The 14,558-nt window shown below is 36.0% G+C and overlaps 1 protein-coding gene across 14 annotated transcripts in view; it reads right to left on the bottom strand.

The window, feature by feature from the left end:
• LOC116349592 (protein MTSS 2) overlaps window positions 1-14,558 on the bottom strand; it is a 71,605-nt gene that overhangs the window by 24,258 nt on the left and 32,789 nt on the right. For all 14 annotated transcript variants that reach the window (XM_031781096.1, XM_031781099.1, XM_031781102.1 and 11 more), the window contains exons 3-4: window positions 10,594-10,655; window positions 1,014-1,087 (exon numbers count right to left, since the gene is read on the bottom strand). In XM_031781096.1, the coding sequence (XP_031636956.1) occupies window positions 1,014-1,087; window positions 10,594-10,655 (136 nt within the window). The remainder of the gene's footprint in view (window positions 1-1,013; window positions 1,088-10,593; window positions 10,656-14,558) is intronic.

The following is a 14,558-nucleotide window of genomic DNA, read 5'->3' as shown; positions in this document are numbered from 1 at the left end:
CCCTTTCATTAAATTGAGATGATCAGTCAGATTTTGACACATTTGCATTTGGGTGAATAATGTTTTTGTTTTGATTCCAACTTTTCAACGTTTATTGCTTTGGTCGGCTTTGATCTTATCAAAATGTCGTGTCAACCTATTCCCAATATTGACCAATCAAAATTTTAAAAATAACCTACAATCAATCAAGAATCGCATCGAGTACAGAGTGCAATATTCATATTTCGAAATCAAGTGGCAATGGCAAACTATGCGTAATAAATCGAAAATAACATCAACAAAACATAATGATTTGTTTGGCTCGTTAGTACTCGTACTAACAAAAATACGAAACTATTTGCAAATGCCTAGGCCTTATATTGATGCGATGAAAGAATTTCAAAAAAAAACTGGCATATGGCTATTTTATCGCTCATTCGTTATCGATGTGTGCGCAATTTCTCTAACTTCATCTGTCCACGTGATTATTGATAGACAGAATGAGCACTTTTTTCATCGCACAGATTGTGTGTGTAAATGCGAAGGCGTTTAGGTTGGTCAAATGTTTTATGGCTGATTCAATAATAATTTCATAAACTTTTTTTGCGAAGAAATCGCGACTCGTTGGCTTGAATGAAGATTTATTCGTTTCGGCTGATTATTTGGATTTGTTTATATGGCGGTTGTTGTCGTTCTTTGTTTGTGTTCTTTTCTTTGTCGCATTCAAGATATGGTTTCATGTATTGTGGCTCCGTTGTTCCTTCTTTTTATTTTTCAATTTAGATTTTATTATTTCCATTGCGAATGAATGTTTCTCGTTTGAATTTGCAGCCGGAAAATGCACAAGCAAAACAAAAAGGACCAATGGCCAAAAGTAATAAAACAACAATTTTTTTCCCCAAAGATCCAACCGACTTTATGCAAACAATATCCGGCAAACAAACACCAAATTGATTGTAACCGGCAACATTGTTGTTGTTTTATGTACTCTCACATCGTACAATAAATAACATTTTATGAATGATATAAATTACCTCTTGAGTTGGTGGCAGCGTCTGCTATTTTCTGGAACGCATCCAAATAGGCTGAAATGGCTTGAATCGTTGCACTGCAAATAAATTACACACAGAAATTGGATGAGAAAAAAAAATGGTTAGCAAAAATTTCGTTTACATAAAAAATTGTGAAGAATTTTATACTCTGTCTCTCTTTAAACAAAAAGACGGCATTTATACATCGTTGTATCATGTCGCGACTGGTTGTAACATATTTCTTTTTCGGTCGTGTTCAATTTCATTCACTGCCCGAGCGACGGACGGTAGCAGTGTGAAAAGTGAAAATTTAATTACATGTCATTTTTTTGCAAGTAGTTTGTATATTGTTCACCTTTCTGAGCATCTTAAAATAGATCGACCCCCAAAAAAATCGACCAAAACAATTTTTGCGAACAAAAAAGTACTATAATAAATCACGAATTCAACTTGAAATTATGATGTATATTTTGTGCGTTTTGCACTTGTACAACAGCAATGGGCAAGTGGTGCGTGTTGAGCGTGTGCGCGTGAGCAAACTCACCCATTGCATGTTCCTTGTTTTTTTTTCTTCTTTCTAATGAGTCAATCATCATCACGGCTTAAATTGGTATAATCGCTTTACAGTTAAAATAAATAAGCTTTTATGAGCTGTGGGCCTGAGTGAGTGTGCGCACACACTCACACCGCATGTGTGTTCTCAATTGATTGTACAATATGACTATGCGTCGTGTGTGTTGTATTTTACTCGGCACGAACTCACAATTTTTCAATTTTAATTAACGCAAATGACCAGCATATTCATCAGTCAGCTGCAAATAAAGCCACTGAAAATATGAATAACAATGACTGCGACAATGGTCGTCACTTTGAATGACGGATGACGATATAAAAAAAAGAACCAAACATGATGAAATTGTGTGTGCTCAACCAATTGACTCAATCGCATCAATTTTCGCCATTTCACATTGTGGTCTTTTACGATTGGATGCGATTAGATAAGTGCGATATATGGCGCATGATATCGCTCAGTCATAAAGTCTCGCTTGGTCTTCGTCACTTGACAAAAAAAATCCACATAATATCGAATATTTATAGAAAATGAACGTATCGCGAGCCGAACGTTGAAAACAAATCGAAAAGTCATCGAAGTGGCGTGCATTCGATAAGACATCTATTCCATGGCACCAACGTCATTCGTTTTGGCCGTAAGCGATCTGGATTTGTTCCCTTTATTTCTTTTTTTTGTCGAAATTGAAAATAGTACCGATCCAAAACTTTGTGAAAATGCATGCATGAAATTAATTTGAAATATTTCCAATGGGAATGTTGTATTTCATTCAATTATAGCACCGTTAAATGGTCTATGTATGTGGTATTTATGAAGAAGACGGAAAAAATCGGTTGAAAAGGCGGCCGAAATGTTTCGATTCTTAAGTGGGTGCATGTGTCGGTATGGAAAAGCATATGTGTTTTTGTGTCTAAAGAAAAGCCATTTCTCTAACGGTAAAATGCGAGAAAAGGCGCATTTCAATGATGCAAAAACGAAATATTGATCAATATTTTTGCCTTCTGGAAAATACACATATCTCAAACGATCGTTTTGCTGTGTTGCTGTTTGCATTTCTGGCAATTTCTTATGCATTGGCCAAGATTTAGCACTTGCTCCAATTTGAAAATCGTGCTCGGTGTTGGCACAAACGGAAATCGATTGCAATCTCGCGCATCAACAGTACACAATCTTTTTTTTTCTCTCGTTGTTTTATTTCGCCATCCCATCAAAAATCGTTTGTTTTTCTACCGTCATATGAATAATTGTGCAATATTTTAGAAACGGCAAACCCTGTTTCGTTTCTTGAATTTACTGCATGTCAGACAAAAAGTCTTCGAGAAAAACTTTGTTGATTTTCGATTGCTTGAACTTTCTATATTTTGAATTCGAATTAGAAAAGAGAAAGAGGAAGAGAGAGAAAGAAAGATTGAAATCGCTTGATTTACGAATGTTTATGTTTGTTTTCGACACTTTACGCCTATTTTTAGCATTATAATGATCTTTTTTAGCTCTCGTCTGTATAGTTGTTATAGTCGCAATCATGTTGATTGGTTCAATGTTTCTATTTCTCTATTTGACTTTTTATTTCGTTGACATGTTTTATTATTTATTTATTCACCGTCTGATCACAGACTGAATTTATCACAAAATTTGTACAATATCGTTCACAATGAAACACCACCCGATCGTATACCCAGCCACCAGCCTTCTCGACTTCGGAGCAGCAGATATCGATTGTGTTCACTGTTTTTATTTCTATATAACACATAAAAGTTCAAAATTAAATTTTTCACCGAACAAATATCACATTTTCCAATTTGACAATATTGTTCCTAAAGATGTGTCTTGTTTCCGATTCCAAAAATATTTCTCTTATCAAGTTAAAGTTTCTACAAGCTACGTAAAACGGCTGATTATGTGCGTAATCCGATGAAAATGCCCTAACTCTAATTAGTTCTGTACTTCTCAAATTTCTTTGGTTCTCATTATATTGCAGTCTTGTATATACAATTTTATCTCTAAGTGAGCTAGACACTATTTTACTTAAAAGCAGATCATAAATTAAAAATATAGAGGCATTTATACGCCGTCTCCAAAGCGGTTGAATATTCAAAACATCACATCTAAACTGATACGGTGGCAATACATAATTCTCATCTCTCTGATATACATATCGTAACGACCAAATAACAAAATCTTTCTGAATTGATTCTATTCTATCGGAGTGGATACGATGGTATGGAAGCCATACAATACTCGCGTATTCCAATTTTGACCTAACTAGTGCACAATATAATATTTTTGCAGATTCTATCGTGTACTTATTTTTTAATGTTCGTTTGATGAAACCCATTGCCGCATGTGCACTGGCTGTAATCGCATCGATGTGATCTGTGAATGTCAGTTTTGTGTCGAAAATAATGCCAAGATCCTTGTGCATTTTGGTCCGTTCAAACGTATGATGGCCGTTGTCGATCGTATAGTCGTAGTTGACTACGTTTGCACCCTTTGCATACGTCATTACGTAGCACTTCTTCAGATTCAAATGCAGGTTGTTTTCGTTACACCAGTCGCTCAATTGATCAATGGCCCTTTGAAAAATGATGGCATCAATGGGCGAATGTATAGTGCGGATCAATTTCAGATCATCTGCAAATAATAAAACAAGTGCATTTGACACGGTTGCAACAATGTCGTTTATGAAAATAATAAAGAGACATGGTCCCAAAATACTTCCCGCGGGTACTCCCGATGGTACAATGAAAGTCCTTGACTTTTTTTCACCAATTCCAACAAACTGCGATCGTGATGTCAAATAACCATGGAACCATTTGACAATTTGGCGGCCGAATCCAAATCTCACCAACTTCTGAAGCAATCTCATGTGACTGACACGATCAAAAGCCTTTGCGAAATCGGTGTACAACACATCCGTTTGACATTTGTTGATCATCGAGTCCATCGTAAAATTCACCATTTGCAGTAAATTTGTCGCAGTTGATCGATTCTTCACGAAACCATGTTGATTGTGGCTGATCTTTCCATTTATAAATGTTTCGATTTTGCCGTAGACCACAATTTCAAATATTTTTGCGATTGTTGGAATAATCACAACTGGCCTATAGTTTGATGCACTGCTCTTTTTTCCCGATTTGAATATTGGCACTATTCTGGACTTTTTCAATGCATCTGGAACACATCCTTGTTGCAATGACTTTCTAAATAGCACTGTTAATGGCCTTGACAGTGTGTGTGCGCAGTTTTTCAGGAGTTTTGGTGATACACCATCTGGACCGGCTCCCTTATTCACATTGATCGATTGTAGTGCTTTTAACACATCGGCTTCACTGATGTCAATGTCAAACGATATTTCTCCGCATTCACTCAGCAATTGATCCAAATCGATATTATCGCTCTGTGTGTATTGACTTTCGAAAAAATCAGCGAATAATTCCGCTATCGACGTTTCGTTGTTGGCTGTTTCATTGTTGTATTCAACAATAGCAGGAATATCGCTTCGTTTTCTTCTGTCATTCACAAATCGCCAAAAATGTTTTGGGTTTGATCGGATTTGCGATTGTATGCGGCTGATGTATGACCTGAATACCTGGCTCTGCAATTGCATGAAAGAATCCGTGATGTCATTGTATTCGACAAAATTACCAGTCTCTCTTGCACGTTTGTATGCTTTTCTCCTGACATTTTTCATGTGCTTCAATTGTTTCGTGTACCATGGTGGATCGGTGCTTTTTTGTACGGTGATTTTCGGAATAAATGAGTCTATTGCCTCGTGTAGAACATTGCCAAATGATTGGAATGCATTCTCGAGGTCATCAATTCGATTTATTCCCAACAAAATGTCATTCGCAATGAAAAATTCATTCATCGCATCGAAATCAGCCGAGTTGTATGTATATATTTCCGATGACTGCGGTGTTGTGTGTTCATTTCCATCAATTGTCACTTCTATTTCGATTGCTTTGTGCCAAATGTCGGATTTAACTAATGGTCTTGTTGATTCAATCAACGACATTTCGTAGAACTTGTTTGTGAATACAAGATCCAAAACATTTCCGGCTGGATTCACGATATTTGACAATTGGTGAAAACCACAATCGAACATTGTGTCGAAAACAGCAATGCCTCCTTCTGTCGATACATTCATTGGCAAGTAATAGTCACCATCATCGGCTTTGATCCATTTGACACCTGGCTGATTAAAATCACCACATACAATAACAATGTCATTATCATTGTATGAGATCAGCTTGACGATCTCAGCGAATTCCAAGAATTTTGATGTTTCATGCACCGATCGAATGTACACCGCAAATACATAAATATTGCACGAATCGAACGAAATTTTCACGCACACATGCTCAAGGCCACTGTTCTCCGATAGAATGACTCGCTCACTGTTCAACTTACATTCAACAGCAATCAGTACACCACCACCGTCTGTCCTGTCACTAGTGAGTTCATTACGATCACCACGATACACGTTGTAACGTTTCCCGAAATGTTCAATGTCTTTGATACTTTCAAATAGCCACGTTTCGAAAAATGAAATAATTTGAAAAGGACACGATTTTGTTGCTAATCGTATCTCGTCGACTTTGTCGCGAATAGAATGTGTGTTTTGAATGTACACATTCAATTTGGTTTGATTTGATTTGTTTATTTTGTACGAGTGTTCATTTTGCTGATGCGATGGTATTATGCCTTTGACAGTGTTTTGTTCGATGCTTCCGGTGATTTTTTCGATGGCGATTCCATTTGTTTCGTTTGTGTGTTGCTTTGTGTATTCAAATCGACTATATCCATTTGATCGGATGCCGTTGATGTGTGGCCGTTTTTCGCGTTGAGTGCCGGGTATAGAAAATCGCCCATGGTGGTGTTCTGAACAAATTCTCTCACAAAAACATCGGATTCCCAGGCCTCCGGTTCAATCAATACGTTGAAAACATCTTCATTTACCTCGATTTTAAATGACACAAATTTCAATGTACTTACATCTTGGCCTTTTTTAACGAGTTTATGCACGCGGAACTTTTCTTTATTTTTAACCGGTGTGTCTTCGACGATGTAATCCATGATTTCCTGTTCCGTTGTCATTGGATCGAATCCAGATATCCAAATTGCCTTTTTAAATATCGGTTTTTCTTCACGTGTCGGTTTATGTACAACATTCAGGCGCGTTGTTGTCGACTTTGTGCCCATTCGTGGTTTCGGTGCATCAATTTTCGAAGATTTCATTGACGGTGGAAACGATTTCGATATTTCTTCGGTACGCGGTCGTTTGGCGGATTTTACCGGTGCATTATCACGAAGAGCATTTGCATAAGATGACGGTGGTCCATGCATAAACGATGTTTTCGGTGTGTTGGTCAACGAAATATTGCTCGAAACAGTTTTCTTTTGCCCTGTGACATTGCGATCAATTGACTTTTTTGCGATAAATTGTGTGTCTTCGTGAATATCTTCGGTTTTGCCTTGTAATTTCGAAATCATGCCTTTTATTTCGTTGAGTTCGGATAAAACTGCTGAATTATCCGTATTCGATTTTGAATCGGTTGATTTGGCTTGCCTTGTTTTCGAATTTCCACGATTTGCTGGCATTTTCAATTTTACTTTCAATTCTTCAGGCGACAGCGATTCACAGCACACAAATACGGTACACGGCAACAATACATACATAACCGCACTTTCTCCCAATTGAATTGTTTATTTTCAACGATACGATACGGTGATAGGATGAGATCAAAGGAACGCTTTCATGACTAAAAAAAACAAACATAACAAACAAAGAGCATAGAGGAAGAGAGCGAGAGAGAATGTGTGAAGATGAAAGAAGCACAGGAAATCAAACTAAAATAAAAATCATTTTGTTACGCATTGATGGTTATCAGATTCCTTATTTCCCTTCCGATTTAGTGATGCTAAAATCACGAATGCAAAATATGGGACATGTGTGCTTGAACCCGGTCAAATCAAAAACAAATCCACTGACCGATCTCAATTATTAGAATTTAAGATCAAGTTTCATCAAGAACAAAAACAACGAACTCAATGAGATCGTCTTAAAAAAAAAAAAAAAAAAAAGGCCAATGTGCAATTACCCAATAAGAAACAATGCGAATATGATTGAATAAATAGGAACGAAGATCAACGTTAGCCGCAAAACTCATGGCAAACTATTGACTATTCTGTTTGCGTCATACAACGACACTTTGATTACGTTCATTGTTTTTTTCTTCTTCTTCTTCATTCACACAGAGTGTGGTTGTCTTTGACCATTTATCATTATCATTATCAGTATCCGTTTATTTAGTCGTGTGCACTGCTTTTTTGTTCGCCTTTTTTACGTTTTGTTTCGTTTCATTTTGTTTTAACAATTTTTGTTCGCTTCTTTCTTCATTTCTCCGAACACAAGTACTACACTTGAAGCTCATTGCATTTTGAATTTGTGTGATTCGGTATATTTGTTTCAATTGCAATTTTCAAGGTTAAGTGTAATCGGATATGCAAATTTATTTGTTGTTGTATTAGCTGTGCATGTCTATTTCAAATCGTTTTGCTTTTGCATTTGGAATTTTAAATGGAAAATAAAAAAAAATGCATGACATTTGATCGCATCGTATTATATGTAAATTGTTTTTTTTTTACAATTTCAGACGAAAATTTATCAGAAATTCTATTGTTCGTTTATCTCATCACTGCCCGTTCACTATTCAAATGTGAAAATTCATCAAACCAATGTAAAACAAATAAAGTCTGTACAAGTGGGTGAAAAGTATGAACATTTGCGTTGAATCAGAAGTCAAAGTGTCTAAAGTTTTGCGGCTGTATTACGAAATGGTATTGGTAGTGATTTAATGTAAAACTCGAGAGCTCACTCATCACAAATGGCAGTAAAGACGAAACGGAGAAATGACATATTTGTTAGTTCGCACAAACGATTTTATTTTCATTTAAAACTTGTACAGAGTCGTTACAAAGCGTACAGTGAAAATGAGAAGTCGCCAGCAACTGGGTCAATTTCCGCTTAGCTAATCGTTTTTACAAAAAAAGACTACAGCTCATAATTATGCATCGTTCTATTCATGTGTTTTTGTTTCTTTAAATTCTATTCTTAGGACCTTTAAAAAATTCTCATTGCGTTCAATTTCGATTCATCGTTGTGGTTTTCGATTTTTGTTTATCCAAAGTATAAGCTTTATTTGGATGCCATTTGGTTTTGATGAGTGTGGCACTTTGAATATTTATTTGTTTTCTTGATGGCATTCAAAATCGACAGCATGGCTTTCAGTTTCAAGCGATTTTGGACCGAGTATTTTTGGACTATTGAAATCCAACAAAAGCGCTTCTGAATGAAATGGAAAGTGAATTACGCGCTATAATCGCATTAATTCGATATATATGTGTTACGAATGAAAAACGAATGTGTTTTTAAGAAAATGAGTTCGAGATGTGTGTTTGTATATAATTTCGTGAGGTTGTGAACATTTCAGAGATTTTCGAGCCAGCGAGATTTAATACGTTTTCATTCATTCGGCCACACGAATTTTTCGTTTTAATTTAATGCGAGATGATGGCAGTGCAAGATGCATTGCGGTCGAAATTTTGAGCGCACACACACACCATGCTGATTGATGTTATTTTTAATTCTTTTCGAAACATAGTTGTACGCATGCTGCGAATTATTGCTTTGCAGTCACATTCAATTTGTCCTCTTTCACGGTGACAGTAAATCCATAATCGTAAAAAGTCAATGTACGCGCGCATCGTGGCCTAATCACATACATAGAGTAGCAATAACGACCAAACAAATCGTCAGCATACAATCGAAACGGAAGAACCGAAAAACAAAATTCGGTCAAAATTTACGATTTACGAACATGCAATCAATCTATTCAAAATATATATATATATGTATATGTATAAACGACACTGATGGAATTGCTTACAAATATTTTTATGGGACTTGAGCGCTTCAAACGATAGTTGTACCGTTCAGTTTGTGAATATTTTTTTTTCTTCGTGTGTTTGGCGTTTACGCCAACGATAACAATAACACAATACAGAAAACAGAAGCAATATGTACAGCAATCAACCCAAACAAAAATTGCCTAAAAACACACCTTATAAATAGGTTCTTTTTTGTTCCTTTTCTCGTGTGCTGTGTGTATTACTTAATTTATAGCTACTTTTTAGTGTGACTCCCTCTCTTCCAAATGCTATGTTATGTGTGTACGCCGCTAAATTGTTCCATTTTTCATTGGTTGTGTTTTGTATTTGAGTCATTCACATGTGGAGTATATTTGAGCGTTATATTTCAAATACTAATTAAACACCATGTTCGATGTTAAATTATGTCCGGTTTAGAATATATTGAATGGGACACGAGAGCAATTCAAAATATTTCATCGAAAACTATTGATGCTTGTAAATAGCGAGCGCGTGACAGTGGCTATGTTTATGGCGTTGATAATGTTTTCTTGTGAATTCAAACGACTCTACGCGCAAAAAATAAACACACACACACACGAACCGATGAGTAAAATTTTAACGATGTTGTTCTACATGCGTTTTACATTTTTTTTCTTCGACTCCATTTGATGTCACATTTCCCGAAAGCGCTCGCGCCCATAGCGATCTATTTATTCATTTATGGGTGTCATTTACATGCTCTTTTCAATTAAATATATTGGTCGGTCCGCAAAAGTGCTTCTCCTATCATTTCCACCTAATCGCTTGCTTGCATTTGTCTCTGTTGTTTTTATCACTTCATATTTTTTTTTTGTTGTCGTTCGCTCAGTTTTTATTGCATTTATTGCGACCAATAAAACCAATGCGCACATAATAGGCGCTTGCGCGTTCGCGTCAACCAACAAATTGAATGAAATTAAAAGCGTATATGCGCCAATCATTTGAATATTTCTACATTAATTGAGTATGTTACTTTTTGTGATAAAGAGAAATCGATAAAATTCCATTAGTGTAGTGATGGTGGTGGTGGTTGATACTTACCGTAAACATACATGCAGCTTATTCGCTTTGGCCATAAAATCTTCCCATAGTGGGCTCGTGTTCTGGAAATGAAAAAAAAAACATGGCAAATTAGTGTCATTGAAATTGAAATTCCATTTAAAATGTATTTGATGGTATCATTTAATATATTCGCAACTCGATCATATGATAAAATAATAAAAGAGAAAGAGAGGAAAGAGACATTGATGGTCAAGTGCTTGTGCGAGTGTTCGCGAAATTGAAAATCACAAAACAAGAGAATTGATTGACATCATCGTATTCAGAACAAAACGATTGGCGTGAAGATAGAATGAGTGTGTGCTTGTCGTCTCATTCTGTAAATGATTGCCACACATATTCACTGTGTACGGTAATGCGCTACGGATTGATGGACGGGTAATTATCTCAGTGTATGCATAATTATGTGCAATGCTAACGACGCACCTTCCTACGCTTCGCACACTGAACATTAATTTTCAAATTCACTGCCTCTCTTTCATTATTTGCCATCTCCATCACATTTATCTATTTTTCAATTCCAATGAGGAAATTGTCTGAAGAAAAGTTCAACGAGAAACGTAATCATGATCGAAGACAATTTGATTATAGCTTCTATCTTCCAAACGTTTAACTTTCTTCATCTCCGATTGTTTGCTTTCTTTTCTTTTTTGATGTCATTTAGCGCGATTGTTGTTGATTAGTTCTCATTTGAAGCCCATTTGAATGATGATTAAGACATGCGACAAAAGAAGGAAGAAAGAATCGAAAGTTTCACAATGGAAATGTCATCGTGTTAAATTTCAATTGTACCATTTTACGTACACCCACAGTATACATCTAATTCAAAAGAGAGGTTTGCTGCGCTCTGGAAAGTCTTCTTACTTTGTTTATTTCTTGCGAGAGAGAGAGAGAGAGAGCTTATGAAAAGCGGCAAAATATAAACAAATTTCACCGGATCCGTCGCAAAATAACGATTCAAATCGCTGATTTTATCTTCGACTTCGATGACACTAACCAAATAAGAACTTTATTCTATTTTGATGCAATCTTTTTCTCTAACAAATCCGACTAAGTTTTAAATAATCTCTCGTAAATACACATTGGTTGATGTAGCATACCGCCTTTGCGTTTTTAATGAGCGAGACAACTACAACGCCAACGACATGTCTGTTTCATTAATCGAAGCGATGTTCAGTCATGGGCATAAGGAAAATCTTATCGAACGATATGGGTCTGTGGTTCGAGGGAAAAAAAATGAATGCACATATTTTTACGGTGAATTTAAGTCGTTTTTCGGTGGAAATACATTTTGAGAGGCCTGAGAGCCACAGGAAATTGCAAATGAAAAAATCAGCGAAACGAATCGTTGCTTGGGTATCCGTAATGGATTTCGGGTCATTCATACGAGGGAGTTATGTACATTCGGTTTATCGTTCATTGAGATAAAAATGATTTCCATTGCATATGCGTAGGGTGGTGTACTTGTACAAGCACTCACAGAGAGAGAGAGAGAGAATATACACAAAAAAAGGTCATCGTAAATATGTTGAAATATAATCGCAATGTGTCTATAACGTCTTCGATGTGTGTTCAATCAATGTAATCAAGCACTAGAATTTCGTATCAAAAGTAAAAACCAAAATCGATTTCTCGAGTGTATTGAACATGAAATGAAAACCAAAATTCTCATCTTGCATATGTACACACAGTGCTGTCGATCGTTTTGAATGTTTAGACAAGCTTTCAGGCATATTGTTAGCCCCTTTAGCTTGTTATTTCTACATTTCGTTCAAATTCACCGGTTTAATTGTAGTTACTGCTTCGCTCTTGAATATAATTTACAAATATCGAATTGCACACAAAGACACATGCGAAACGAGTTGAAGGCAGCTCAGGGATACACATCAACAACACAACCATCGAGAAATAAACGAAGGAAAAAAGACCAGCAACAATGAATACAAGTACAATATCGTTTTGGTGCAATGACCAGGCATTTTGAACAAACAAAATCGAAAGTACATTTTGCTAGCGCTGTTGTATATTGACATAAATCCATTTGAAACAAAACAACAAAACAAGAACAGACAAATTAAAAACAAATGGAATGGGGCAACTGCTTTCAACTTGATGATCAAGTGCCTGTATATTGCATTAAAATTTTCATTTAAAAAAAAAATACACACACATTTTCTAATCGCTTTTGATGCGCTGTCAAGAGCCATCGAATTAAGTCACGATTACACATAATCTGGCTAACAAGAACAATAACAACACACATTTTCTATTCGAGGCAACGTCTTCAAAATGAGAAAAACTTGATATGTTGCTAAAAACTATACACTTGAATCTAATATGAGTTTCATAGTGTGTGTGTATGTGTGAGAGAGAGAGAGAGAGAGAGAAGTCAGATTCTAATAAAATCGATACATGTGACGATTATGTATGGATCATGCGACTCGTTTCTTAAACTATCTCAAACAGAAAATTATGTAAATACTTTTTCAAGAGACTTCGAAGAGATTTGAACAATTTTCAATATCGGTGAAATGAGCGATTCAAATTCGATATTTAACTTTATGATTGAATTTGAACGCCAAAATCGATAGAATTCCAATGCAAACAATATTTAAAAAAAATGAGAATCGTTTGCCACTCTAAATAGAAATAGTGTCGTAATATCGATGTATTCAATGATATATTGAGCATGATGGGTGTATTGTATGTGGTTTTTTAAGAAAATAAGATGTAAACAATGAGGAAAAGACAAGAATTGTGAACACCACAAGTATTGAGTAAACTTTTGTGGTTTCTCTCAATATAAAGGGCGCGAGTGCGCGCGCGCTCTCGGTGCCGCCTATAGTTGGAGATGGTAAAAGCACTTAAGGTGTCATGAAGTGCTAACTTACAAAATTGATGGCAAGCAAGTACATCGCCAACGCGCCAAAGGCTTGAACACACAATATCAAATGTAAAAACCTCCGCATCGATCAAATGAAATGAGCGCATATGCCCAACCATTGGATGCAAAATATTGGAAATATGTTTTATACTTCACATTCATTCTTCTTCACATTCAACAGACTCGAATTTGAGGATATGAAAACTTTATCGAAGTGATGGGCGCACACGGTGTCTGTCGATTTATTACGAGCCAATTTAATGTGTTCAATGAATGCTAGAATGTTTGAAGTGCATTATTGATTTCACTCCCTCTCTCTCTTAAGATGCTCTTATAAAAATGCTCCGCACACAAAATGCTCCTCAACATTGAATCGAAACTGGAGCCAAAGCGAATCCATTTGACCCTCCATTTGCATGTGAACGACGCATCAATTTTCATTACTGTATTCATTCCAAACACATTTGCTGCGTACATATTGCATTGATTTAATTTTCTAGTGTATCCAAAGTGTATTCGATTCGTCTATTTGAGAGTTGAACTCGATATAATATCAATGAAAGCCGAAAAACAATTTCGATGATGATGTATTTCGAATTTATCTTCGGAAAAAATTGCTATCAATTATGATGCATGAGCTTCAATTACTATTTCAGGTGAATGGTACATCGATATAGGCTAACATCAACATACTGTGTGCGGCGGCATTTTCAATGCACATTTCCCCATCAAAAGCCCCCATTTCGTATGCATGAATATGTGATTGCATTCATAAAAAGTTACACTCTTTGCTACATCGGCATATTCTCCATTGCCATTATATTCGATTGTGTGGCAGCTCTGACACAAAACCAACGATGATGATGATGATGATAATAATGATGTCGATGGTGTATGAACAGCTATGGCCAATTCAAAAATATAATACCATGGTTTTAGTGCAATCATTTTTACACAAATGGTCAGGTTTCAATAATTGCATTTGGTTTTCTGTTCATTACCTGGTCCATCTATAGCTATACTCGAATCGATTTGTTGGACCAATTGCTTTGCAAGAACTCGG

This window comes from Contarinia nasturtii, unplaced genomic scaffold (genome assembly GCF_009176525.2).
Source record: "Contarinia nasturtii isolate CC-2019 unplaced genomic scaffold, AAFC_CNas_1.1 Cnas_scaffold_2934, whole genome shotgun sequence".
NCBI classification, from domain to species: domain Eukaryota; kingdom Metazoa; phylum Arthropoda; class Insecta; order Diptera; family Cecidomyiidae; genus Contarinia; species Contarinia nasturtii.
This window is presented reverse-complemented; position numbering and strand designations above follow the sequence as displayed.